Source organism: Rattus rattus, chromosome 14 (assembly GCF_011064425.1).
Source record: "Rattus rattus isolate New Zealand chromosome 14, Rrattus_CSIRO_v1, whole genome shotgun sequence".
NCBI classification, from domain to species: Eukaryota; Metazoa; Chordata; class Mammalia; order Rodentia; family Muridae; genus Rattus; species Rattus rattus.
This window is the reverse complement of record NC_046167.1, coordinates 73,341,781-73,369,306: the sequence shown is the minus strand read 5'-3', so window position 1 is coordinate 73,369,306 and position 27,526 is coordinate 73,341,781. Positions and strand designations below refer to the sequence as shown.

At 49.9% G+C, this 27,526-nt stretch overlaps 3 protein-coding genes across 6 annotated transcripts in view; 2 read left to right on the top strand and 1 right to left on the bottom strand.

Annotated features, from left to right (window-relative positions):
* Window positions 1-4,531, top strand: part of Uimc1 (ubiquitin interaction motif containing 1) — a 65,832-nt gene extending 61,301 nt beyond the window's left edge. Inside the window, exons 13-15 of the mRNA XM_032884365.1 lie at window positions 2,183-2,246; window positions 3,223-3,265; window positions 4,073-4,531. Coding sequence (XP_032740256.1) covers window positions 2,183-2,246; window positions 3,223-3,265; window positions 4,073-4,271 — 306 coding nt within the window. The 3' untranslated portion in view covers window positions 4,272-4,531. The remainder of the gene's footprint in view (window positions 1-2,182; window positions 2,247-3,222; window positions 3,266-4,072) is intronic.
* Window positions 4,532-11,097: 6,566 nt separating this feature from the next.
* Window positions 11,098-26,226, top strand: Hk3 (hexokinase 3). 3 transcript variants are annotated; one of them, XM_032884661.1, is made up of 19 exons: window positions 11,098-11,155; window positions 12,686-12,805; window positions 17,163-17,325; window positions 17,519-17,673; window positions 17,768-17,887; window positions 17,974-18,069; window positions 18,741-18,840; window positions 18,916-19,099; window positions 19,536-19,691; window positions 19,860-20,093; window positions 20,731-21,026; window positions 21,139-21,278; window positions 21,358-21,477; window positions 23,087-23,182; window positions 23,361-23,460; window positions 25,006-25,189; window positions 25,286-25,441; window positions 25,588-25,821; window positions 25,903-26,226. In XM_032884661.1, exons 2-19 carry the CDS (start codon window positions 12,710-12,712, stop codon window positions 26,045-26,047), a joined length of 2,775 nt encoding a protein of 924 aa, XP_032740552.1. In that variant the 5' UTR covers window positions 11,098-11,155; window positions 12,686-12,709; the 3' UTR covers window positions 26,048-26,226. The 3 variants fall into 3 exon arrangements, with proteins under 3 accessions (XP_032740552.1, XP_032740554.1, XP_032740553.1); XM_032884663.1 differs by lacking the exon at window positions 11,098-11,155 and having other exon boundaries at window positions 12,710-12,805; window positions 17,169-17,325; window positions 20,866-21,026; window positions 25,903-26,051; XM_032884662.1 differs by lacking the exon at window positions 11,098-11,155 and having other exon boundaries at window positions 12,710-12,805; window positions 17,169-17,325; window positions 25,903-26,051.
* Window positions 26,203-27,526, bottom strand: part of Unc5a (unc-5 netrin receptor A) — a 55,699-nt gene continuing 54,375 nt past the window's right edge. For both annotated transcript variants that reach the window (XM_032884664.1, XM_032884666.1), the window contains one exon: window positions 26,203-27,411. In XM_032884664.1, the coding sequence (XP_032740555.1) occupies window positions 27,246-27,411 (166 nt within the window). In that variant the 3' untranslated portion in view covers window positions 26,203-27,245. The remainder of the gene's footprint in view (window positions 27,412-27,526) is intronic.

Below are 27,526 nucleotides of genomic sequence, written 5' to 3'. Positions count from 1 at the left end.
TATATACCCAAGGTCATGTAAAGGTTTCTCAGGTGAAAAGGGGCCCCATTTGGAGTGAGAAGCCCTGCTGGATAGGGTAAATCTCTGGTTTTATTGTAGACTTCTGAAGCATTACTGTTAGCTGGGTGTGATTGAGTGTGTCTGTAATCCTGCCACTAATGAGGGTCACAAGCCTGAGGCCATCCTGGTCTACATAGGCAATTGTAAGTCCCACCTCCACATCTATTACCTGCTCCTCAACCTGAAAAAAAGAACTATTATTATTAATTATCATATATACGGTCACTTAACCATTATCTTATTATTAAACATTTAGGGTTTTTTCCCAGTTTGTCTATATTTAAAGACTGTTTAAACAGTCTAAAGCCTGTCATAGCAAGTTCCCATGTCCCAGCACTCAGGTACTATGAGAGTTCAAAGGCCAGTCCTGGGTCCATAGTGAGTTTTAGACAGTGATCTATGTAGTGTACTCTATCTTAACACAGAAGCTACAACAATAACCCCAATAAAACAATAAAAATGAAACAATGGCAATAATCTAAAAGCCGAGGTGGGTGGGTACCGTTAATTCTGAGCTGCCAGTTATTTCCTGCAGTGGAACCCAACATTTCAACATCTTTTGAAATATTACATCTAATTGCTTTTCAGAAAGTGTAGGGAATCTATGTCCCCACTGCTGGGAACCCTTGTGAAATAACTTGTGAATCCCTTCTGTCTCTGGGTTTTAGAAACTACAAGGCATGACTCCTGGTCTGTGGGAAAATGGATCTAAGTGCTTTCTGGGCCTTGTGATGAGATGAGGAAGAGCAAGCCTTGGTTTCCTGACTGAGATAAAGCAGTTACAGTGTGCGCAAGAGCTCTTAGCATTCTAACCACTCACACAGAGGGCAGAGACCAACCATTCTCCACCACGCCCACCATGGCAGAGGGAGCTGCGTCCTATGAGCCAGATGCCTTACATTTCACTTTATGCACATGAGTGTCTGTGGGCCACTTGTGTGTCTGGTGCCTGGTGCCACCGAGGTCAGAGGAGAGGGTCCCATTCCCTAGATTAGGTTTCAGAAGGTTGTGAGCTGCCGTGTGGGGGCAGGGAATCAAACCTGTGTCCTCTGGGAGAGGAGAAGCACGCGCTCTTAATCATCTGAGAATCAGGGACTCTTTAGCTCCCTGAATGAGGTGATTTTAGAGTTGAATTTCATAGGCGAGTGCCAATTACGTCAAAGAGCCAATTTATCTCCTTAAGAAATTTTTTTAATTTTTTTATTTTATGTGTATGATTGTTTTGCACACATGTACATCTCTCTGTGTACCACATGTGTACTTAATGTCCACGGAGTTTGAAAGAGGAATTACAGACAATTAACAGTGAGTCACAGTGTGGGTGCTGGGGTTTGAACCTGGGTCCTGTGGAAGAGCAGCGCCAGTTTGTTTATCTCGGCATTGCTGCCTGTAGCAGGTGCCTGGAAACTGATGTCTGTTTTTGTTTTTAAAAAATCTCTTCAAATTTAACATAGAGCAAAAGCTATTCTTTTTTTAAGATTTTCTTTTATTAATTTTAGTTATGTGTATGTATGAATGTGTCTGTGGAGGATATGTGCACATGAATGCAGTGTCCTAGAAGGCCAGAGCCGAGACCTGAGATCCCCTGGAACCAGAATTACAGTCAGTTGTGAGCCACCATGTGGGTGTTGGAAATTGATCTCCAATCCTCTGGAACCACCTAACCACTGAGCCATCCCTCCAGCCCAGAGGCTCTTTAATGTAATTTGTGAACTGATTTGATTTGATGCTGAAACCATCCTTGAGTTTCTTTCTTTCTATTTCTCTTTTTTCCTGCTTTCTTTCTTTCTTTCCTTTCTTATAGGGTCTCCCTGTGTAGCCTTGACCGGCCCAGAACTTCCTCTGTAGGCCAGGCTGGTCTTGAACTCCGAGATCCACCTCCCTCCCTCTGTGGTTAAAGATGTGCACTACTACACCTGCAGAGTTCCTCGTATGGTGCTGTATTTTCTTCAGTACAGCTTGCTGTGTGTCTCATCTACTCTCATGTATTATAAAGCAAAGGACTAAGCTTGTCCCAGCTGTGCCACCATACTCTTCTGGGAAATTTTTGATCTGGGCTAAGTCAGTTGTGTTTTAAATCTTTCCATGAAGTAATCCTTCTGTCTGTTTTTTTCTACCACAGGAAAAAGGCCATAGTCAAGGCCGACTTCTCAGTCTCTTGGAGCAATCTGAGCACAGGACCACAGGTGAAGAATCCAAGGCCAGGTCTCAGGGTGTCTGTCTAGGCTATCCAGTGGGACAGCAGCTGCTAGCCTTCAGCTCATCGTTGGGGATATATGAGGGAATTTTTGGAGCCAGTCAGCAAGCCCTTGAGATTGAATCTAGGTTGTCTCTTTTCAAGGACAGATGGAGAGATACCCTGTCTTACTGTGTTTAATGTAATGCTTTATAAAGTCTAGAGTCAGGACTGCCTGTTAATCTGGGGAGTGGTTCCAAACTGCAAAAACTAACACATGCTAGAAAGCAGGACTTCTAAAGAAGCAGTCATGGGAAACCAGACTTGCAGACATTACTGCCTCTGAGTGTTTGTAAGTCATCGTATGTTACCTTTAGCTCAGTGTCCTAATTCACACTCCCGAGCAAAAGTAATTCTACAGTTAGAATTCTAAAACTCCTCGCTGTGTGTCTAGAGTATGTAGGGAAATTTAGCGTAGATTCATAGCGAGCACTGGCAGTGGTGACTTTGGAGATTACGAGTTGTGTCTGGAAAACACCTAGTGCACCCCTGGCTTCTGATGGGTGCGGATGCTTCTGCTGCCGTTGTTCCTAGCACTGATGTTGTTAAGATTTACAAATGCAGTGGAGCAGGAACCTTTGCTTACTGTCTGGTTATAATACTTCATTTCCACAAACAATCTGTTTGCCTTGTGATGACTTAAGAAAAGCCTACATCCAGCTTCTTCTAGATGGCCAGGTTGTGAATCTCTCAGGTGGCAGGTCTCTCCTGGCAGCGCTATGGCCTGAGTCTAGAGCTGAGGTAGATTCAGTCAGAGAGGATACATTCCCGAGTGGTCAGCTGCAGCTGAGCTGTTGGATGCTAATGCTCCATTCCATTGGTGAGGATCGGAGGGCTGAGCGACTTGAATAGACCTGATGAAAAGTGGAGGCGCCAGACGGGAGACGCCCTGACTGCTAACGTCAGTACCTTTGTTATCTCTCCAGGTGTAGAGAGAACCCCCAAGTGTTCCGAAGCAGGAGCCTTCAGGTAAGCTGAGGTGTGCACTGAAGCACGGCCTCACAGCTCTGCCAGGGGACCCTGATGACGGACTCCGTACAGTGACCGTCAGCTGCACAAAGAGGGACCACTGTGGAAGTAGTGGAGCTCTTGACCGCAATGCTCCTGCTGACCCTGGACTGCGAATCGCTTGGACAGCTGTACTGATGTTAAAATTAGCAGAGCTGTGTGTTACTTCTTTCCCTTTCCACTGCAGCCAAACCCAAATTCTAGCAGGTTTGGGGCGGTGTGGGAATTTGGATTTGACTCGTCTCCCCATGTCTCCATGGCTTTAGGGTCCATGACTTTACTCAGTACCCTCATCTGTAAAAGCAGGATGGTAGTACTTACATGGCTAGAGCCTTTCAGAAGTTAGTTGTACTAGGTTTAAGTCCTACTACAGTATGTACCAGCCCACTACAGTGTATACCAGCCCACTACAGTATGTACCAGCCCACACTTGATGCTTAGGCGGGTTAATAGCCAACTTAATCCTAGTACCCATGAGGCAGAGGGAGACTGATCTCTGGGTCCACATACTGAGAGCTGGATTATTTAAATAAAGGCTGGAAGCTGGAGAGATGGCTCAGTGGTTAAGAGCACTGGCTACTCTAGAGGACCCAGGAAAAATTCCCAGCATCCATAGAGAAAGTGCACACACACGCACGCATACACACACACACACACACACACACGCACACACGCGCACACACACACACACGAGATATGTATCACTTGAATTCACTACGTATCACTATAGTGAATATATATCAATATATATTTTTTCTTTCTGTCCAGGATGCCCTCACCAGATGTGGAAGAGGCTGGCTGCAGCAGAGAGAGGCAGAGTTCACTCTCAAAGCTCAACTTAAATGAGTCTCCCATCAAGTCTTTTGTTCCTGTTTCAGAAGCTACAAATTGCTTAGTGGACTTTAAAGGCCAATTTGCTTTCCGGTCACAAACCAAATCAGGCAGAGGAAGGAGGAGAAAATCTTGAATTTCTTGAGACTGGAGGATGACCAGAATGATTGTTGTTGGATTGGTCATGTTCATTAATTATTGTGGTCTCCAGTTTGCTGTGAGAGTTCTGACCCTGTTGTTTTCACCACCAGCGTCCGTTCAGCACCCTGATTTTTATGTTTTATAAGATCTCTTCAGACAACTGTGAATAGTATTCTGTTTTACAACAGTCTGTTTGAATTTGCTTATAGTTAAAATTTAAATATATTTATCTTTGTATGAAATCTTTTTTCAATAGATGGAAGTGTTTCTTTTTATTTCTGTTGTAAGCTTTGGGGTGGGGATATTTCAGTTTAGAAGTAGTTTTTCACTCATAAGCTATGTGGTCCTGAATGAATTTCACTGCTAATCTTTGACATACTACTCACATTCATTTAAATTACACAGCACAATTCTGAACATTGAACCTGACATCATTTTGGCTGTGCCAAATGTATTTAATTCTACTACTAACTGTTATCCCTTTCATTCGGTGACCTAAGAATTCGCAGCTAGGGCCTATGACCTTATAGAAAGGAGACTTGCCACCTTTCCCCTGGAATTTTTAAGTGAACACTGTTGTATTAATGTCTGTGTTTTTTTTCTCCTTCAGAATAGAGTTACCAGCGGGAGTCCGAGGCACAGTTATCTATTTAAGCCAGAATTGTTTCTTTTGCTGCCAAAGGTCATGTGACAGCAGCAATTTCTGTTTTGGTGGTAATGCTAGAGCGGTTCCCGTTCTCTGCTGTGTTGTCTGTTCCTGGGCAGGATAGAGATGTGCGTTATCCTAGTGCTCGGTGACTCCAAAGTGAGAGACTCAAATGGCAGAAGAATTACCCAGGGCACAGTCAAGAAGGCTGCAGAAGAACCAGCTTTGGCTCCAGCTCCTGGGCAGCTTAATGAAAGGGACTGGTGTTGGCCAGCGCAGGACCTTAGACCAGGGTAGATTAGTAGACAACGCAGACGCCTGGCTTCTGATTTGTCAGATCTAAAGCTGTCTTTTATTTTAAAGTGGAAGTGAGATGTGTGCACTGGGAAGTTCAGATCGCTGGACTGGAGACCCTGTACAGACATTAAGGCACTTAGCACGCAAACTCTTGATTCTAGTTAAATTGGAAAATCTCTGTTCCCACCACAGGTAATATTTTGTTCTTGATTCACGTTGACACCAGTATCACACGTATAAATAATATTTCTTAATTTTTGATCAATCACTGTAGTCCAGCCAATAGATGTATTATCATTTGATCCTCATAGAAACTCATCATAACCAGCTTTCAGATGAGGAAACGGCTCAAGAGGAACAAGTAAAAGCCCTCTCTGTCCGTGGCAGTGAGACCACAGTTAGACGGACTCTCCATTTCTAAGGAAGATGTACTTCTGACATCAGCATTGTTTGTTTTCCCTTCTAAGGGAAAGTGTGCCATATATATATGTATATATCCATCTATCCATCCATCCATCCATCCATCCGTAGAATTCACTCATATCTCATTAGGTGCTCATTTAGGAGGGAGATCTCTATAAATGGTATAATTCGTGTTTCTATATGGTGTAGTCAAGGGAAAGAACTGCTTCTAAAAGTAGATTAGCTTAAAATTGAGCAGGCTGTAGAGAATGTGGGCCATTGGCTAAAGATGTGGAATAACTAAACTAGGAATTCTCAGCCTACGTGGGACTCACGGAAAGAAAAGTCCCCAGATGCCCACAGCTGCCTTCAGGGCTGCCTGTTTATACAGTTGTCTCAGTTAGAGTTTCCATTGCTGTGAAGAGACACCATGGCCATGGCAGCTCTTGTAAAGGACAACCTTTAATTGGGGCTGGCTTACAGGTTCAGAGGTTCAGTCCAGTATCACCAAGGCAGAAAGCACGGCAGTGTCCAGGCAGGCATGGCGCTGGAGGAGCTGAGAGTTATGCGTCTGAAGGTAGTCAGGAGCAGACGGTCTTCCAGGTGGCTAGGAGGAGGGTCTCAAAGCACATCTGAACAGTGACAAACTTCCTCCAACAAGGCCACACCCATTCCAACAAGGCCACCCCTCCTAGCAGTGCAACTCCCTGGGCCAAGCACATTGAAATCACCACAGCAGTCTTAGTCTCTCTCTCTCCTTGCTGTAGCCTGATAGGAGGTGCATTAGACAAAGAGTAAAGAGCTAAGGGAAGATCCTGTCAGATCAAGCTATGTCTGCACCTACTGATACAGGTTCAACACTCTTAGTTTACTTGTCTGCAAAATGAGGAAAAAATACTTAGTATTTTAAGGATTGACAAATGTTTATAAAGACAACACATTTGCTGCAGAGGTGTAGTGGCAGCGACTGTCACTAACATTACTGTGCCTTCGTGTGTTAGAAGCATTGCAGTGAGGGGTGGAAGGGCTGGAGAGATGGCCTACAGCCGCAAGACAAGACATATTTCTAAGGCGTGAGCACACTGGGCATCTACCTAAGACCAGTGAGCCACAGGAAGCCTGGGTCTTACACACTTAGCTCTCCTGGGACTTCTGGGTAGTTCTGAAGATTGCTAGCTCATGGAGAATTTTAAAGCTCCATGAACTTGAACTATTGCTATAAACTGGGAGGAGGACTTTTGTCTAACGTCATCATAGTTGTGTTCCTTTTGTCTTTACAAGAGCCTTCTGTCAGAAGTTGTGCCTGGCCCACTTCCCTAGCTCTCACCCGTCTATAGACTCTCTATTCAAAGGGTTTTATCGCAGACACTCGTACCTTTGTAAGAAGATGTCTCTTGACTTACGTTGGCACAAGCTAGAAGGGCCAAGAACTAGTGCTCTGCTGTAGCCTTTGGCCAATGAAAATAGGAGTTGGAGTATAGAAGTAACCCATTTTCTTCATGTCGGGTAGAACAACTGAGACACATTCTACCGTGTTCTCAGGCATTCTCTTGTAGGGTTGGATCTCCATAGTTCCTAACAGCTTAAATATGTGTGCTGTCTTGGCTGTCTCCTGCTAACTCATATCCAGATCCCCTCATGACCATATATAGGCCTGTACTCTTGGGTCCATATAAGTTCAGGGTTAGCACTGGCATGCGTGAGAGACTCGAAGTCAGCATTCTATCTCACTTTCGTCACCCTCATCCCAGCCCTATTTGGAACCTTCTGAAATACAGTATATGATTGGGTCTAATTCTGGGGAGCCCAACCTGGAAATAGCCATCTTGAGTTTACTTAAAAAGATAAAAATCTGAGCACATTGGCACACACCTTTAATCCCAGCCGTGGTGAGGCAGAGGTAGGTGGGTATCATAAGTTCAAGGTCAGTCTGATCTCCACGGTGAGTTCCAGGACAGCCAGGGCTTTGTAGCAAGACTCAGTCTCAAACAAGACAAAGATAAACATCGGGTCACCCAGGGAGTCTGGCAGCACTTATCACAAGCGTGACACGAGCTGGACCTTTCACATCCTGTTCCATATTTAGAGAAACAGCTGAGAGACTTAACTCCTGACTGGAGCATGTGGGGGCGATGTCTATTGTGCCCTCCCCAGCATCAGGTCTTACTGCCTATAGGGCTGGTTGGTATCCAATAAACGTGCAGCAAGGCTGATGTCTGTCATGTTTACAGGTCTAAAGCAGATCCTACAGAGAAATTATGTTTTATACATGGAAATTCAGAGTCAGGGCCAGCAAGACGGTTCAGCAGGTCAAGTGCTCACCGCCTAAGCCTGATGACCTAGGTTCAATCCCCAAAGTCCTCTGACCCCCACATGTTCACTGAGGCACATAGCCCACCACACACACACACACACACACACACACACACACATCATATACACATTAATAACAACAAAACCCACCCAAACCTTAGACTTAGAAAAATGGAAATCTTCCATAAATCAGTCGGGGAAATGGGTTGCGTCTGAACCTAGGCCTATCTGATACCATGCTGATGACTCTGGAAATTTGAATTTGGATCAAGCTACTTGCCTGTGAGGCAAGGCAGCTTTGACCTTGGTTGATTTTAGCCAATGGGAGTTGGGGAGAGGAAAAGGGAGATTGTAAATTGATGGGAGGTTGGTGATTACCCTTGGGAAGATGGGACATCGTCGACACTCCGGAAGAGTGCTGAGAGCATGTGCACCAGAAGCAGATTGCTTTCTTGCTGTTTCCAAAGCCCTGGACTGTTGGGATTGAGGGAGGGCACTTCCGTTTAGCAGAAGTTAAATGATACTTCCTCCATATCAGAATCCAGGCTCTGGCACCAAGGTTCATAAGGTGTGTAAGAAACCTGAGAGCCCACAGTTGGGCAGGTAAGGTAAGCATAGATGATTTTAATAAACACAGCAGACTAGTTCCCAGCTGGGGTCAGAGCTGGGCCACTTGTTATGGAGGTCAGGGTGGGGAGGGGGGAGTCCCACTGTTGCTAACCGAACTTTGATGAAAGGGGAATGGACGAAGGTTGGAGAGGCCAGGGGTATGAGTTGGTCACTGTAGACAAATCAGTAGGAACAGAGACACAGCTGAGGCAGTGCAGTGCCTGTGAGAGAGCTGTGAGGAAGGATATGGACGATGATCGGAGAGCTGGCTATGGGCACTATCGGCTGAGAGGAGCAGAGGGCCTTCTGGGCCAGCAGTGATACCCTAATTTTGCTGTTTGGCTCTCCCCATTCCACAGTTCCTTCTGGATGGCTGCAGGCTGCACTGGGAAGTGTTGAGGGAGCCTTGTCAGGGTTTGACTCTTCCCTTGTTGGTTGTAGCCATCCCGTGTCTGCTTGACAGACAGGACTGGACCAAACGTTCACAGACCTCGAGCCCTGGCCTTGACTTAGAAGGTTCCTGGCACTGGACTGCAACCAGGACAACCTACTTCCTGGTGAGCTGAAAACAGCACTTTCGGAATCACAGACAAGGAGTCTCGAAAATAACTTCCAGGAACATCCCCCTCACGCTGACCAGAGGCTGTCGTGGTCATGAATCATAACGAGGCTTTTACTTTCAGTTCCACCATCTCCCTTCAACTGAGTGAAGTTAAGGCCTCAAACTCAGCATGATGCAGTGTTGGGGAGCTGGCTGGGATGATGGTCAGTTTGCCTTCCCCAACTTCATTCTTGACTTCCTTGTCACTCATAGCCTGTAGGTCTGGTTGGTATCCAGGAAACTTCAGGTAGAGCTGTACTTGCCACGTTCATAGGTCTGATCCCATCGAAGCTGCTACAGGAGCCACCTCTGCTCGCCCGCCCGTGTCCCCTGGAAGCCTTCACTAACTGGGTAATAGCATGACTGCTAAGTAGCCGTCATGTGCCCACCAATTTGCCTGAGTTCTAACAGGCACTTAGAAGCAGCTTCGTTAGGCATTGTGTCTGACGACTGCTTGCTCTGCATGGACGTGCTAATTACTCAAGGAGCGTGCCTGTCTCTGACCCATCCCTTCCTTCAAGGCTGAAAGCACAAAGTTAAGTCATGTCCTAAACCCTCAGTCATACTGTATTCCAGGGCCAGCAAAGTCTCTCAGGATCACACTTCCCTCTCAAATGACAGCTGTGGTATGCAGATTGGCCTCCTTTGGGTGACAGAAGAGCTTCAGGGACTACAGTACAGGATAAGAGTTGAGAGGGAGGGGTGGAATTCCATACACCTTGATCAAGATGGCTAACCTTTGCATCTCGTGACTCTGCCCCAATCTTTCGCTGAACATAAAACTCTTCTAAGTACCTTGCAGAGAATCCTGGAGGTCACTGGACCCCTTTCTCTGTCCCTTTTCCAATGCACATTGCTTTTCATTATAATTTATTTCTTTAGTTGGTATATTGGGGGTGGCCAATCACGGCGCTCGCACACGTGCGCGCGTGCGCACGCACGTACACACACACACACACACACACACACACACACACACACACACACACATTAGTTCCCCAAGATTGTATTTCAGGAGAATAGTTAAATGGAAAAACAGTGTAGCAACCAGTAAAGTTGCTCCACAGAAGCTTAAGAACCCCATGTTCTGGGCTGGAGAGATGGCTCAGCGGTTAAGAGCACTGGCTGCTCTTCCAGAGGTCCTGAGTTCAAATCCCAGCAACCACATGGTGGCTCACAACCATCTGTAATGAGATCCAATGTCCTCTTCTGGTGTGTCTGAAGATAGTAACAGTGTACTTACATATAATAAATAAATAAATCTTAAAAAGAAAAAAGAACCCCATGTTCCAGAAGGGAAGACCTCCAGGCAAACCACTCGCCCCGCCTTGCCTTACACTCTTTAGTCTAGACTTCTTGGTCTGGGTGTTACTTCTTCTGCCATGTATCCCAACTATGGGCATCCTCAGTAAGTTCTGAGAGCTGTACCCAAATCTATGAAACACACACACACACACACACACACACACACACGCACGCACGCACACGCACACGCACACACACACACCACTGCATACATGTTCTCTTCTTTGTGAAAGGACTTCACCGACTTGCCCTGCCCACTCTCCTGCAGAGTCATAGTGACGGTCCTTCCTCTTAGCTTCCTACATTGCTTCTTACACAGTTCTGCTTACTACATTTTGACAAGTTGCCTATTTCAACCACATATTTCCTGGTTGGTCTCTGCTTCTTTCCCAAAACTTGAAAACTTCATGTTTATTAAACAAACTAAGCTCCTAGCACTGCCGAGAGAATATTTTGGAGTCTTTAACCTACTTGGGCCTTCAACTTCCTGTGGTCATCTTGCTGTTTTGTGGTCCTGCCCAGGGGTAGATTTTTAGGGAAGTACATGTTCATGAATTAGCATATTTCTGTTGAGTGGCTAAAGAGGAGGGTGGAGCTTGGGGAATTGACCCTGAGCTTCACTTCTGAGTTTAGTCCAAGATCACCGTGGTCGTCATATTCGGGAGCTGAGACTTGAGGAAGGTGATCAACTTCTGAATCCCCCCAGGTGAGCACTTCCTTTAATTCCTGAGGGCCTCATCTCAAACCCTTGGCATATCCTATGGCTAAAGGAGGTCCTCAGTGGTGATGGCCGTACCCAGCCTCAGGAAGGGTCCCTAGAATACCCTTCAAGAGCACTTTTGAACCATGTGTGATTCAGATAAGGGAATCCAAGAAGCCCTTAGTTCAAACAGAAGTAGACTTTGGACTGGTTTCTGGTGATGGAGGAGTAGAGACATGTTTTTCACTCGAGGAAGAGAAAGGTCTGAATGCATGAACCTGGAGTTTAAATCCTAGGGTTCCTCACAGGTAGCTTCCTAATCTGGCTTGTGTGGAGTGAACGTTGAGCTCATGAGCAGGTAAGTGCGTGAATGATTACTAGGATGTATGTTCTCTTCTGACTAATTTGGAAACTAAGTGTTGGTATATATAATTTAGGGGAGACTTGTCAGAAAAAAATTTCTTGGTTTACCAAATTACTGCCTCCTTTGGAGACAGGGTCTCACTATGCGGCCCAGGTTATCTTCAAATTCAGAGTATTCCTGCCTCAGCCAGCCTAGTGCCAGGTTTACAGGCGCGAGCCCCGGGTCTAACCCTACCCAACCCTGTCCTGGAATTGAAGTGCAGAGGTGACTCAGACATCACAAGGTTATGAGGCCAGCCCTTCCCACTGGGGAACAACTTAAGTGAAGACTAAAATGCAGAAGACAGGAAGTGAGCATGTGTGGAGTTTGGAGGAGCAAGAGAAAGCTTAGGGTGAGGCCACATGAGGGTCTTGCAATAGCACCACTGAGTTCTGCCCCGTCTGCAGGAGAAGCCATGACAGCGTGAGCCAGATTCAACATGCAGAAGCAGGAATATCAGTAGTTGTGGGGACAGGAAAGAGAGGACAGGCAAGAAAGTTCTTTCTCAAAGCTCCAGCTAGGTCCCGAGTAACTGCTCTCTTTTAAGCAAAACTCTTGATGCTTCTAGCCAAGTTGAGGGCAGGAGATTTGTGGAAGGATCGTGGAGAAATGAATCTGCCTTTGCTGAGTTCAAGTGACCACTACACTGCAAGTGAGAGCTGACAGACTGCTGGGATTGGCATTTGGCTTGCAAGTGCTTCATTTGGGAGTTCCAACGCACGAGTTTTAATGGTAAAAAGGACGGAGTAGAGAGGAAGGCATGACTGTCCTTGGAGGCTTGGAAACTGTCCTGTGTATTTAAAGGCACAGGAGAAGAGTTAGTTACTGATAAAGACTCAGAAAGGGCAGCCACGGTAGACTTCAGGGGTCAAGGAAGGAAAGAAACCAGGGTCAGAGGGGCTCCAAAGGTTTAGGATTGGGCAGAAGGGGAAACATTGTTACACAGGCTTCTGGAAAACAGCTGACTCCTCCTGGATCGCTGAAGGATCTTCACTGGTCAGACGTTTTTCCAACTGTGTACAACTCCATTCTTCCTTCCTTTTGGAAGGAAAGAAATCGAGGGTTTGAGTTATTGCCCCTTGGAGCCTGTAGACTAACCAATCTTGAGTCCAGCTATCCCTTTTTTCCTGTAGGTAGTCAATACCCACTGTGGAAACATGGCCGCCATTGAGCCTTCTGGTCTGCACCCGGGAGAAAGAGACTCAAGCTGCCCCCAGGAGGGCATTCCAAGGCCCTCAGGTAGCTTAGAACTGGTAAGCGGAGCACTGGGTACCAATCCTGTGTTTGTTTAAGGCTATCAAGGATAGGGTGAGTAGAGATGTGGGTTGCTGGGCTCACACCCCCGGCCTCTTTCCGGTACTCTAAGCTCTTCATCTCCGATCTGGTGTCTCTGTTCTTTGAGTCTCCAAACAACTGCAAGGTGTGGACCGGTGTGGGGGCGGGGCTCAGAGGTGTACAGCGACTTGAGTTTAAGATGAAGAGTTTGCACTGAGGCTTGTCACCTGTAAATGTGCCTCTCTTGTCAGCTTGCCACAGAGATGCTGGAGCAGTCCTACAAGAGCTGACGGAGCCTGAATGGCCCCTCCCCATTTTCTTCGAAAATAAAGGACTCCATTGTGAAAAGCTTATACTTTCACTATAAATCACACTTTTACAGATTTATCCACCACGGAAAGGAAGTGGAAAAAGGAAGAAACTACTGTAGAAATGAAACTTTCAGAAATTAGCTTTATAACCCATTTCATGATTTATGTATCCTTCTGGCTGCATTCCAGACTCTCTTACCATCCAATCCTACCATTTCTTAGCCTTCCTTCTACAGGTTAATACTATATTCACACATGCACATCTGCACGCGCGTGCACACACACACACACGCCTATACACATACACAAGCACAGTCACACATACATGCACAAGCACACACACACAAGCACACTCACGTATATATTAAAGGCTGGAAGCTATGTCCTCGTGTCCCTTTCTCTCCTATTTCTGTGGTCTCTCTGGCACAGTTCCCTCACATGGTCACTACAATCAGGCACCAGTCATAAGTGCAGTGCTGAATTGTCCTCACGGTTCTTATACACGGGCTTAAGAGCTGAGGTTTTCCTAGAAGTCAGTTCTGTCAGTTCTCTCTCTCTCTCTCTCTCTCTCTCTCTCTCTCTCTCTCTCTCTCTCTCTCTCTCTCTCCTTTATCTGTCCTCCTCCTCCTGCTCCTCCTGCTCCTCCTCCTCCTCCTCCTCCTCCTGCTCCTCCTCCTCCTCCTCCTCCTCCTGTCTCATTGTTTGTTTGTTTGCATGTGTGGTTTTAGTGGTATGAAGATCGAATGCCAGTCAAGTGTCTTGCCACTCAACTACGTCTGCAGCCTTCCCCTTCATCTTGACTAAGATTTAGAAGTCTTCACCTACCACATCCTGGAACAGAAAGTGCTTATGTAAACCATTTCATAACTCTTGCTTCTCTGTTTCCTCATCAGAAGAGCAGAGGAAAATAACTTATCTGAGTGCTCTCCTCGAATTAAAAAGAAAAAGCCTCGTGGAGATAAAGGGCCTGTCCAGAGGCAACGCCAATGGAGGCTTTCTTGGACCACTCCCTGCGGTTTCTCTAGTTTTCTCTCTTCCTCTGACTACTAGGTTTGCTTTTCAACTGCTGTGGCTTTACCGACACTGAATTTCACACACGCACACACCCCTATGCCTTTGTGCAACCTGTGCCTGAGACCCTGCTGTGAACATTTCCTCTGCGTTCAGCCTATAACTGGGCCCTGGAAATGAGCAAGGACAACCTCACCCTGGCTTGTTCTCTGGTTGTCGTCAACCCTCTTCCTCTAAAGACCCTACCCCTGACCCAGACCCAAATCTGTATGGGCTTTGTTTTATGTACCTGCAGTTTAACATAATTCCTATGGCTTTTGGAGGCTTCCCAGGGACGCCAAATGTTCTACAGTCAGGGACAGCACTCAGCACTCAGACCTCACGTTGGAATCCTTTCCCATGGCTGGAGGTGGTAGGAGGGCGGTCACCACACATCACCACACATCCCCACACACCATCCCATGCCGTCGGTATCCAGCTACATCTCTTAGGCCCTTGTCAGAACTTTGTAGAAGTCTCTTTTTGTTATCTAAAGGTGTAGAATCAGGCCCTCTAGGATACTTGTGTCTCGGGCACTGAAGAAAGCCCTCACGGAGCATCCCCTTTGTGTCAGTCACTGCTCTGGTGCTAATTTTAGTCCTCACAGCATCCTTGCTGTCTTTGTATTGTTACTTGATCGAGGAGGTCACTTGCTCAAACAAGTGACCGATGTGTTGGAGGGAGACTGACAGGTACAGCAAGCTCATTAGAAGAATCAGCATGGAGGCCATAGCAGAATTCACACATACTCCAGTGTGTCTCTCCCCACTGTCATGAAGGAGGGCTTCACTCTCAGCCCCAGTCGGGCAGAAGGCAGAGGTTTGTCTTACTTCTCCTGGATAGTTTATACCCCACAGGAGTCTACCAGAGAGTCTCTCTCTCTCTCTCTCTCTCTCTCTCTCTCTCTCTCTCTCTCTCTCTCTCTCTTTGTGTGTGTGTGTGTGTGTGTGTGTGTGTGTGTGTGTGTGTCAGGGTCAGGACTTGCTCATCTCATGGTCTCCCCCCTTGACCATCTCACTCTGACCCAGGGGGGAAAAGAGGAAGAAAACCATTAATCTGCCCAAGCCATTAACTCATCCATGTTTTATCTTGGTTTTATCCCGAAATGCTAAAACACTCCCTATCTGAATAATGCCTTTTCACTTTCATGGACACTGAAATCCCCACCCTGCTGGGTCAGGGTCTCACTAAAGTAGCCTGGGCTGGTCTGGAATTTACTATGTTGATCAGGCAATCTCCCCTTTAATTGTTAGGTCACCCCAACTCTCCAGTGAACAAATCCCGAGACCTGTTCAGAGCCAGCTGCTTACGTGGTCCTGGGCAGAGTGAGGACTGAAGATTTCTCTTGCTATTTTTTGTCTAGGTTTTTTTTTTTTTTTTTAATCATGTTTGGTTCTTTTCAGAGGAAGTAATAGTTTTGGTTTTGGTTTTGTTTTTTATCAAACTTCCCATGAAAATGGGAACATCTTTGCAGTACGATCCACCTGATTCACAATCTACCCTGTGCCTTCAGATCCCCTTGGTCTGGGCAGATGGCCTATGTCCTCCAACCCTAGGCTTCCTCACTTACAACACAAAAACAAGCACTCCTAGTGCCTGGAAGCATCTGTCCCAATGGAAGCATCTATGGGAAGTCTCGGACTCCGGTTAGGATCATTGGCCTCCTCAGGGAGCCATTTCGCTGGGGCTTCATCAAGAGGGGTTGGGGTTGAGTCCTCCTCACATCCCCCCTTTCACCCCTGCTCTCTTTAGAGTTCTAAGTTCCTTCACAGATTTGGGTCGTTTGGGACAACGAATCTTTAGACTAGAATTCCCATGCTACAGGCGACTGGGAGCCTTAGGAAGATCTAACCTGGGGGAAAGATGGACCTATCGAGCTGCCAGTCAACGGCGGGTCTTTCTTGGTGGACGAACAAGAGGGTCATCCAAAGGACGTTTCTTCATAGAGCCAAGGTTCTGCAATCTCCCTATTCCTTGAGTTTCTGGGAGAGTGAGAGCCCGGCTGGCACATCCTTTGCTTTCTCTCACCCTCTCAGCCTTCCCCTCAGACTCTGATCCACTCCCACGCCAATGCTCCCCCAACGCCATCCCCTTGCTCCTGGGAACACCGTTTTTTCGTTCTCTTCCCTCAGAACTCTAGATGGTCCATTCTCTTCCTCCACGTAGGCCACCACCTGTAAGACCTCCTCCACTCATGTCCAAACATGTGACTCTCCCCCCCAGTAACACCCTTCTAATCCTGCCTTGCCCTTTTCTGTAGCCACCACCAGAACCTTACACAGCCAGACAATGCTGACTCTGTCCTCCACAGGGGAGTCAGCAGGAGGCAGGGGCAAGGTTTGTTGAGCTGCATGGTAGGCAGTGTTTGCAACAGTGCAACAGTTGAGGAGAGTGGCCGAGAGACGGGAAAGCGAGCTGCAACGTCTGCAGTCTCTGTATTCCTGAGGTGGGCTTGTTCAGGCTCCCAACTCCGAGAGGAGGTCAGGAGAGGCCAGCCCTGGAGTGTGAAGTTTCTTCATGACTTGTTCACGCATCAATAACTTCAGAGACACAGCTACAGAACTCCTGTCCTGGAGAACAAGAAAGCAGTTATCATGGCAGGAGAGGCTTCACCTCACCTTACACTTACAGAAAAAAAAAAAAACCTAGATGGCCAGGGTAGAGAATGCAGGAGCTGAGAGGAAGTCACCAGGATACGGAGCACCAAGAGGGAGGTGGCTTCTCTTCCTTATAACCTTTGTAGGGGGCAAGAGCATGGAGTAAGCTTTGAACAGCAAGGGAGCCAAGGTGAGAGAAGCTGCTAGGAGGGGGCCTGGAAGACCAGTGAGGCTCGAGGAGAATGGAGCGGGATGCTAGGCAGCCTCCAGGAAGCAGAGGGCTAAGAAGGCAGGGGGTGAGTTGGGCAGGACAGTCCTGTCCCAGCTGAAGTTGCGGAGAACGGCTCCCTCCCCAAAGTTGCTTTGCTTCTTCCCAGGTTCAGGAATGCTTGCAACAATTCAAGGTGACCATGACACAGCTGCAGCAGATCCAAGCCAGTCTTCTGCGTTCTATGGAGCAGGCACTGAAGGGACAGGACAGTCCCGCTCCTTCTGTCCGGATGTTGCCCACATTCGTGAGGTCCACACCACATGGCACCGGTGGGTAGCACAGACTCAGGTGGGAGGCCAGACATGGAGAATGTGCTCTGACTGGGGTGAAGAGGAAGGTTCCTTACCTCTGTCCACCCTCTCCGAGGCCCCTTTAACGGGGCTTCAGACTTTGGAAGCTTTTTCTGGGAGGCAGGTAGGCCTTGCCAACTGTCTGTCTGTCTATGACCTGTTTGCCATGTAGAGCAAGGAGACTTCCTGGTGCTGGAGCTGGGGGCCACAGGAGCCTCACTACGTGTGTTGTGGGTAACACTGACGGGCACCAAGGAACACAGCGTGGAGACCAGGAGCTGGGAGTTTGTGATCCCTCAAGAGGTGATCCTAGGTGCTGGCCAGCAGGTGAGCAGTCCATGCGTATCCTCTGGGGCTTGAGACTTGGTTGGCTGGCTGGGGCTCAGGTGGTCAGAGCTGAGCGCTCATCTCCTTCCCACAGCTCTTTGACTTTGCTGCCCGCTGCCTCTCTGAATTCCTGGATGCATACCCCGTGGAGAATCAGGGTCTGAAGCTTGGGTTCAATTTCTCTTTTCCTTGTCACCAGACAGGCTTGGACAAGGTGAGGTGGGGGGCATATGGGGTCAGTGAGCAGGAAGAGACGACAGCCCCTGGGACAGAAAAATAACTCTGCTTTTATGCTCCCAGAGCACCCTCATTTCCTGGACAAAAGGTTTTAGGTGCAGTGGTGTGGAAGGCCAGGATGTGGTCCAGTTGCTAAGGGATGCCATTCAGAGGCAGGGGGTAAGTGAAGGTCAGGATGCTGGAGAGCTGCCCCTGCTGGCCTGGGCTTGACATCTGTAGGCTATGCCTGAGCTTCTGCAAGGTCCTGCTTTCTTCTCCTGTGCACGGCCTTTATATCTCTTGACCCTGGGGTTAATGTTGCTTCCATAGTAAGCTAAGAATGACTCCGATAAGATGATGCCCTGGGGGAGGGGCTGAAGAGGGGAACAGGACATGGGAAAAATAAAAACAAAACCAAAAAAGAAACCTGATCTTCATGCTCTAGAAGGGGAAGCATTCTAATAAAAGATTGCTCTCCCTTCCCCCTCCTGCCCCGTGTGACATTAACTCCGGTAGCAGCATGGGGTGCAGGGAAGGAGCAGCAGGCCTTGGGCCTGAGCTGGGCCTGCAGAAGTGCCAACGTGAGAGAAGTGCGCTTGTCAGAATCTCTACGCTCTAGAAGGGCAGGTCCTTCTACGCTAAGCGCAATGTGCTGGCTAGAAGCCAGGTTGCAAGGCATACCTTGGGATGCCAGGCCGGGGTGTGGGTGAGGTGTTCAGCCATGGGACCTTCTTTCTGGTCCTGTAGGGAGGAGCTCTCTGTGACCCTGAGAAGCTGATTTGGGGGAGGGGGTGGAAGGAGAGCCCGGAGCACGGGACTGGCTCTGATTCCTCGTTCTCTCCATTGCCCAGACCTACAATATTGATGTGGTAGCCATGGTGAATGACACAGTGGGTACCATGATGGGCTGTGAGCTGGGCACCAGGCCATGTGAAGTCGGGCTTATCGTAGGTGAGCCAAGGGCCGTTTGGAATAAAGGGTGGTAGCTGCTTGGTGGGCAGGCTCTGATGGGGTCCTTCCTGCCAGACACTGGTACCAATGCCTGCTACATGGAGGAAGCGCGGCACGTGGCAGCTCTGGATGAGGACCGAGGCCGTACCTGTGTCAGCATCGAGTGGGGCTCCTTCTATGACGAAGAGGCCCTAGGGCCAGTACTGACCACCTTCGACGATGCCCTGGACCACGAATCCCTGGTTCCTGGTGCTCAGAGGTGGTGGCCCGGCAGTGGTTTCCCTGACTCTGCTTTAGGCTGCCATATTACTGTTCTATCCCTGTTCTTCCTATCCCTCCGAGCTTGCCTTTGGGGGGAGGGTGTCCCAGGTCAGACTCAAAAAGAAAGGCCTCAGAGTGCTAGAACCCTGAGTTTTCAATCTCTGATCCTTCAAGTCAGCTCTGGCCGGTTGTGGCTGAGAGTCAGGAACAGCCGAGTAAAATGTCTACCTGCTTTCCTGGGTCCGCTTGCCTTTCTAAGCGGTCCCTGAGTGTAACCCAAAGGGTTAGAAAGGCTAAACCCACTTGTCCTCTGGGAGGCCATTTGCCTCTGGAGTCCTCAGTCTGGGACCTCAAAGAAGATAATTTCTCTTTAAGGGTTCAAGTGGGCTGGGGGCTCAGGAAGGGCTTTGTCTAGTCACTCCTTCCGCCTGTAGGTTTGAGAAGATGATTGGCGGCCTTTACTTGGGTGAGCTGGTAAGGCTGGTGCTGGTCCACTTGTCCCGGCACGGGGTCCTCTTTGGTGGCTGCGCCTCTCCTGCGTTGCTGAGTCAAAACAGCATCCTCCTGGAACATGTGGCCCAAATGGAGGAGTACGTAAGGGGGGCTTGCGGCTTAGACAGGGGTAAGGGAGGGGAGTCTGTCTGGAAGAGGCTAAGGCCCTCTCCAAGGTAGTTGTGGGACTTTGGCGGGATGGGGAGCTACTAAGTTCCCTAAGCCCCAGATCAGCATCCCATGTGTCTTCACCCTCCTCCCTGCAGCCCTGCCACTGGGATAGCCCACGTCCACACAGTCCTGCAGGGCTTGGGTCTGAGCCCTCAGGCCTCAGATGCTGAGCTCGTGCAGCGCATGTGCATGGCTGTGTGCACGCGAGCTGCCCAGCTCTGTGCCTCTGCCCTGGCTGCAGTCCTATCCCGCCTCCGGCACAGCAGGGAGCAGCAGACACTGCACGTGGCCGTGGCCACTGGAGGGCGAGTGTTCGAATGGCACCCCAGGTATTCCGGGAATAGGATCCTGTGTGAGCGGGTAGCATGGATGTGTGTGTTTTTATAATATACATCCAGAGGGCGTTCTGGTACCCCGTGTGCGAGCGAGTGGATGTGAATGGCAGAGTGAGAATTAGTCTAGGTTGTGGGGAGCCAGGAGGCATGTAAAAAGAGAAAAACGTTTCTTTTTATGCATGCCAGGGAGAGGGGCAGGGAGGGCAGTGGATGTATGGTTGGTACCAAGAAACAGGTTTAGGACTAATTTTTTTATTAAAAAATTTTAATAAAATAAAATTCTATTAAAACCCATGGCTCTCGCTGTATATGTAGGAGAGGATGACCTTATCTGGTATCAATTGGAGGGGAGGTTCTTGGTCCTGTGGAGGCTCAATACCCCAGCGTAGGGGCATGCTAGGGCAGTGAAGCAGGAGTGGGTGGGTGGATGAGCATTCTCATACAGGGTGGGGGGGGGTGGGGGGGGGTGGGGGGGGGGTGGGGTGGGGTTGAGGAGGGAACCGGGAAGGGACAACATTTGGAATGTAAATAAATACGATAACTAATAAAAAAATAAAATTTAAAATGATAAATGATAAATTTTAAATAGCGCTCAGATGCCAAGCTGAGCGCGCCTGGTGTGTTTGCCTAGGTTCCTCCGCATCCTAAAGGAGACGGTAATGCTCTTGGCCCCAGAGTGTGATGTCTCCTTCATCCCCTCTGTGGATGGTGGTGGCCGGGGTGTGGCAATGGTGACTGCTGTGGCAGCCCGCCTGGCTACCCACAGGCGCATCCTGGAAGAGACCCTGGCACCATTTCAGCTGAGCTTGGAGCAGCTGACAGCGGTGCAGGCACAAATGCGGGAAGCCATGATCAGGGGGCTTCAAGGAGAGAGCTCCTCCCTCCGCATGCTGCCCACTTACGTCCGAGCAACGCCCGATGGCAGCGGTGAGCTCGTGGCCTGAGAGTGGGCCTGGGGTGTGGGCCCCTGTGAGTTACAGGGTGTTGTGGGGCTGGAGCCGCCATTTTCCTCCTGGTATCGAGTGCCTCTGTCCCACAGAACGAGGTGACTTCCTGGCTTTGGACCTAGGGGGCACCAACTTCCGTGTCCTGTTGGTACGCGTGGCCGAGGGCAGTGTTCAGATCACCAACCAGGTCTACTCTATTCCTGAGTATGTAGCCCAGGGCTCTGGACAGAAGGTACTCACAGTTCGGGTCTTGCCGTCAGAGGTGGAGAAGGCGGGAGAGAGTCCATCCCCTGACATGCCCTCTCCCGCAGCTCTTTGATCATATTGTGGACTGCATCGTGGACTTCCAGAAGAGGCAAGGCCTTAGCGGACAGAGCCTACCCCTGGGTTTCACCTTCTCTTTTCCTTGCAAGCAGCTTGGCCTGGACCAGGTAAGAATTAAGTTCAAGAAGTGATTCCGAAGGGCCTACGTATGATCTATGTGTCCTTTAAGAGCGGGCGGGAGGCCAAGGAGAAGTCTGAGTAAGGGGGAGCAGCGTTGCTGAGCTGCACGATATGCAATCCTGGCAATCCCTGAAGATGCTGTGCCCGTGTCTGGCTAGGAGGCATTTGAGACGGCACTGGCCTAGGTTGGTGCTGACCGGAAGATACATTGCCTAGTTCCCCCATGCCCCTGGTGTTACACCATGGTGTTCAGCCTTCAGGGAGCAGCATTTGTTCTTTTCTTCAGAAGAGACTTGAGGTCACATGCTTCTTCCCTTCTAAGCTTGACACAGTGCTGTATGCCTAATCTAGGTGGCAGAGTGATAGTCATAGGTCAGACCTACTCAAGGCTCATCACGTCCTTTAACACGTATAGCCGGCCTCTCAAGCATACCCCAGAGTCCGGCATAGAAACCCCTATCTTAGGCCTCTTGTCCAAGCTTCCAGGAAACTCAACATCTCTAGTTCGTCTGGAAGCATCTCATGTTGAGGAGCCTGCCTGCTGCCTTTGAAGACCTCTGCTCTCTCCTTGGCTGTCTTACGGCCACCACGGTCTGCAGCTATCCACCAGCCTGCGTGTGTCATTTTCCCCCTGTGCTCCTGTCCTGACTTCTACGGACCACAGCTGTTTCCTCTGCTGTCTTTCACACCGTGGTCTAGGTGGTGCTGCAGCTTTTTCTCTCTGTCTAGTCTGTTTGGGTACAGGTAAAGCACACTCACTTCCGTTAACTGTTCTTCACAAGACGCAAGAAGCATGTCTCAGCGTACAAATCTGGGTATGCAAAAATGTGGCCCAATTGACTTTTTTTTTTTTTTTTTGTAACTGAATATAACTTGTGTGTTGAGCCCATTTTCTTGCTGGGGATTTAATTCAGTCCTTGAACACTTGTCTGTGGGAGTTCCTGCCCAGTGCTGCATTCCTTTGACAGCTGAGGTCAATTCCCACTCTTCTCCCCTCTCCCTTAGAAGTACACGAGGAAACAGTGTAGCCCTTTCCCAGGTGCACTTCCGCTCCTTGTTTCTAATCCAGCTGCTCACAATAAAAATGTGTCTGTCGCACCCCATCCCATCCTGCCCGGGTCTCTGCCTTTGCTGCTCACGCTTTACCTTCCTGGAACAACTGCCGAGTTTCACACTGAGATGGCTGTGCCTAACTCTGAGAACCCCTCCCTTCCAAGTGACTCTTTCTTAGAAAGGGTGGGATCTGCTGACATTTGAGCCTCTGAAGGTTCCCCATCTTTCCTCTTTCCTACACGCAGCAAACACTCTACCAGCTCTATTCCTTCCTACCCAGTTACAAAGGGCCCTTCTTTCTAGGCAAACGTCTTAAAACAGCCGGACTCTCAGACCCCCCGAGCACTCTAGGACTAATAATGGGGAACATAGGTCGAATCCTTATTAATAGGTTTCTTCACACCAAAAGCTTCCCAGGGACTTGAGAGGTGCAGAGAGCAAGGCCTTCAACCCTCCGTGGGAAGGGTACAGATGGTGTGCTTCTGATGGGATACGGAGTTTGGGAGGCAGAGTGACATTTCTGTCTGCTTAATCCCATCCCAGGGCATCCTCCTCAACTGGACTAAGGGGTTCAATGCATCAGGCTGCGAGGGCCAAGATGTTGTGTATCTATTACGGGAAGCCATTAGGCGCAGACAGGTAGGAATCTACCTCCAGGGGTGCTTTGGGGGCTGTGACAGGCCTGGAGGGGAGCAAAGTATCATTCTCTTCCTTGAGGGGAGCAAAGGGGCTCTCTATAATAGAGACCTCTGAGTCCAGTGCTGGTTACCATGGCAACTATGTTGCCCGGCAACTAGCAGCATCCGTTTGCATGCAGGCAGTGGAGCTGAATGTGGTTGCCATTGTCAATGACACGGTGGGGACCATGATGTCCTGTGGCTATGATGATCCCTGTTGTGAGATGGGCCTCATTGTCGGTAAGGAGGGTCTTGCCCTCTCTGCTTCTAGTGTCTGATAATTCATTGCCTTTTGTTAATTCCTGAGGTTGGACCTTTCTCTGACCTTGGGGATATGGGATTCTTTCTGTATGACCCAATTGAGTTCTGGGCCATAGCACTGAGCTAGGAGTCTGGAACTGGGGCATTTAGTCCAATTTAACTATTAAGTCATTGGATCTTTCTGAGCCTCAGTTTTCCCATTTGGTAAATGCATCTCTGTGAGACTGGCTATGCTGTTCCCATCTGTCTGACCTTGGGTAACTCACTAGAGTCTGATCCTTCACCTCAAGGTATGACATGGCGGTGCCTACGTCAAGAGGTTAAGAGAACAGAATGAAGGGTTGGGGATTTGGCTCAGTGGTAGAGTGCTTGCCTAGGAAGCGCAAGGTCCTGGGTTCGGTCCCCAGCCCCGAAAAAAAAAAAAAAAAGAGAGAACAGAATGAGAAGGGGCCCTTGTGTAGTACACTGCCTGGGTCATGGTGTATACTCAGTGTTTGAAATGGGAGGGCATGGCTGGTCAGTGACTCGTGAGGGTTCTTTAGATGTCAAGAGTCTAAGACATCGGCACGCTCTTACCCTGGGGCTACCCGGTGTCTGGATAAAGGGGCCGGAAGACACAGAAAGGAAAAGGAGCTCTACCTTCTCAGAACTGAACATCCAGAGGGGATTAAGCCCGGAACAGCCTGTGGCTCTAACAGCTAACTCTGACTGCACTCACAAGGGCAGACAGGCTAAGATCAGACAGGAATTAGTCCTGAACAAGTGGGAGATGATGCTTTAAAGGAGGCTTCTTTTAGAGCACTTGGTGGCCTGTCACGGATGGGAGACTTTTGAACACGGGCTCTGATGCTAGTAGGTGCTTAGGAGAGGTGTAAACTATTAGAGAAATCCCAGGTGGGGCTATTGAGGGGCTCACGACTCAGAGCTGGAAATGCGCAAGAGGAGGGGGTGTCTCTTCCTCTTTGTTTCTCGTATATCCCTTCCTCTGCGTAGCTTTTCTGAGCCTTGTAGGCAAAAAGCCTCCTGTGCCCCAGTGCTCTCACGATGCTCTTGTTTTTGTTTCTATGAGGACCTGTGGAAGTACTTCAGAGAAAGCCATCCACTGCCTAACTTCTGGCCAGACAGTGGGGGAATCCTTGTGTCAGTGTTCTGTCTGCTCGGCTCCTGGCCCGCTCCTGTCATTTTGATTAAAGGCACGCTGGGCAATCAGGAAACTTCTACATCTTCCCAGCATTAGAGTGGAGCCACACGCATCCCCCTGGGAATGACCTGGTCGATGGCAGCATAGGAGCCCTTTTGGATAGCATGGGAGACGCACTGATGTTGGCTCCGGGAGGGAGTACAGAGGAAGTTCTGAGGCTTTGGCACTGATGATGTCAGAGAGGGAGGCCAGGAGCAGGGGCTGGTTTTGAACATGGGGAGATAAGAGAAAGGGTCTGAATTTTGTTGTTTTGATGTGGGAATGACCATAAGGGCTTTGCATCCGTAAGCAGCCCCAATCCCTTGACCCTGGCCTGTCTGTAGGAACCGGTACCAACGCCTGCTATATGGAAGAACTCCGGAATGTGGCGAGTGTGCCCGGGGACTCGGGCCACATGTGTATCAACATGGAGTGGGGTGCCTTTGGGGATGACGGCTCACTGAGCATGCTCGGCACCTGCTTTGATGCTAGCGTGGACCAGGCATCCATCAACCCAGGCAAACAGAGGTATGGTTTAGGCCCAGGCCGTGGTGGACTGGGCTGGGGAGAAAGGCTAATGGGGTCCTCTGTTGCATGGGCCTGCACACACCTGCCTTCAAACAGGTTTGAGAAAATGATCAGCGGAATGTACCTGGGGGAGATCGTCCGCCATATCCTCCTGCACTTAACCAGTCTTGGAGTTCTCTTCCGGGGCCAGAAGACGCAATGCCTTCAGACCAGGGACATCTTTAAGACCAAGTTTCTCTCCGAGATTGAGAGGTACCTGCGTGGCAAGGCAGTTTGTTTCTGGGGGGATGGGGGTGGGGTATGATGGATGCCTCTGGTTCCCTTATTCCGGAGGAGGAAGTGGGAGAAACCTTGGGGGGGGGGAGCCAATTCTCTATTCTGTTCTTTCCTGGCCCCAGCGACAGCCTGGCCCTGCGTCAGGTCCGAGCCATCCTGGAGGACCTGGGGCTGACTCTGACGTCTGATGATGCCTTGATGGTCCTAGAGGTGTGCCAGGCTGTGTCCCGCAGGGCCGCCCAACTCTGCGGGGCAGGTGTGGCTGCAGTGGTGGAAAAGATACGGGAGAACCGGGGCCTGCAGGAGCTGACAGTGTCTGTGGGAGTGGATGGGACGCTCTACAAGCTACATCCCCAGTGAGTCTGGGTAGGTGGGTTGGGGTGGGAGGCATGGCCAGGGGGGCCGGGCTGGGCTCACCTCAGCCCCTTCCCTCACAGCTTCTCCAGGCTGGTGTCAGCGACAGTTCGGAAGCTAGCCCCTCAGTGCACAGTCACCTTTTTGCAATCGGAGGATGGGTCTGGGAAAGGGGCAGCGTTGGTCACTGCTGTCGCTTGCCGCCTGACCCAGATGGCCCGCGTTTGAGGACAATCTCCAAGAGCAATTGGGATCTCCCTGGACTAAGGATTCAGCCCACACTGACCCTCTGGCGGGTCACAACTCCCAAAGAAACCCACGGGTGGTGCCCTCATAACCGTCCGCCCACACCCAATGGCTTTCTGAGAGAAGCACCACTCTGGTTAGCAATATATATATATAATTTATTTACATTCACATCCGCTAAAATCCCTACGTGCCCCGGCAGCCGGGCTGTGTACATAAGGCCAAGTGTAAGTGCACGGGTGCACTTAAGACAGAGTCAGGACACAAGCATCACACGACAGGCCCCACACGGGGGCACTGGCCAGCCCCGGGGACCGGCATGCCACAGCACACACACCTGCCACTGCCCAGCCTGGGACTCCCATTGCATATTCACACGCCCCGCTGGGCAGGGCACCTCGAGGCCAGGGGGGTCGGGGAAAGGATCAGGGAGGAGCCGTCAGGTGTCCCCGGTTGGGTGGGAGGGAGAAGGGCAGCATGTGAGAGGCAGATGTGTGCCGACACCCCGGGCGTGAGAGACGTGAACGGCCTCCAGGTGCACAGCATGAGATGTGTGTCGTGGGGGAGGGTCCTGTCTGACCTGGGAGGGGGGGTCCGTGTGAGATGAGCACACAAGGCATGCATGAACACACGCCTGTGTGGTGATTGTGTGCCTGAATCCAAGGGCCAGCCCCTGTCCGGCTGGGACCCTTAGTCCCCCAGGCTTGAAGCCAGGCCCCTCAAATATACCCCTACCCAGCAGGCACGGAAATGTTTGCATAAGGCCCACCTCAGGCAGGAGCTCTGGGGGCCGTGTCCCAAGCCCAGCATGTGTGTGCATGCTGTGTGTATGCGGGGCCCCTGGCAAGGGACAGGAGGAGAGGTAGCATCACACGCATATACACACACACACAGATGGGCTGGCGAGGCTCAGCCCAGGCTCCAGGCACTGTCTACTCTGGGCCCTGGGACCAGGGCAGAGTGAGAGCAGGTGGCTAGACCAACCTGGCCGGGCAGGCCATGGAGGGATGGAGTTTGGGCAGGGTCTGAAGGACCAGCATCGAGGGACAACTTCAGCCAGGAGGGGGCCTGTCCAAGCAGCTCTCCCCGGGTGTGGGGGAAGGGCCCCTGTCTGGCTTTTGCCTGTCCCTGGCAGGTGTCAAAGCTGGTGAGAATGTAGGCATTACCGGCCTGGCTGGTCTCAACACTCGGCTTCCGACACCGTGAAGAGGCCAGCATCTGGTTGGCCCAGTCCGGCCACAGCTGCTGCCAGCTGGCCGAGGTTGCCGTTGGGGAAGTGCCGTGCCTCCCATAGGTTGAGGATCATGGCTGTAGGGCTGGGCTTGGAGGCAAAGAAGCTAAGGTGGCTGGAGAGAAGACACAGTCTGTCAGTGGCCTGGCCTCACTCCAGGCTGCCCTCAGATACGCTAGAGGTTGGGGCGCAGAGACTGTAAACCCGGCCTCACTTGCTCAGCCAGCGTC

Coding starts and splice junctions, on each gene's coding strand:
- Hk3 (XM_032884661.1), top strand. CDS start 12,710: ATGGCCGCCATTGAGCCTTCTGGTCTGCACCCGGGAGAAAGAGACTCA. Junction 18,841..18,915: donor TGAAGTCGGGCTTATCGTAG/GTGAGCCAAGGG, acceptor CCTTCCTGCCAG/ACACTGGTACCAATGCCTGC. Junction 23,183..23,360: donor AAGCCATTAGGCGCAGACAG/GTAGGAATCTAC, acceptor GTTTGCATGCAG/GCAGTGGAGCTGAATGTGGT.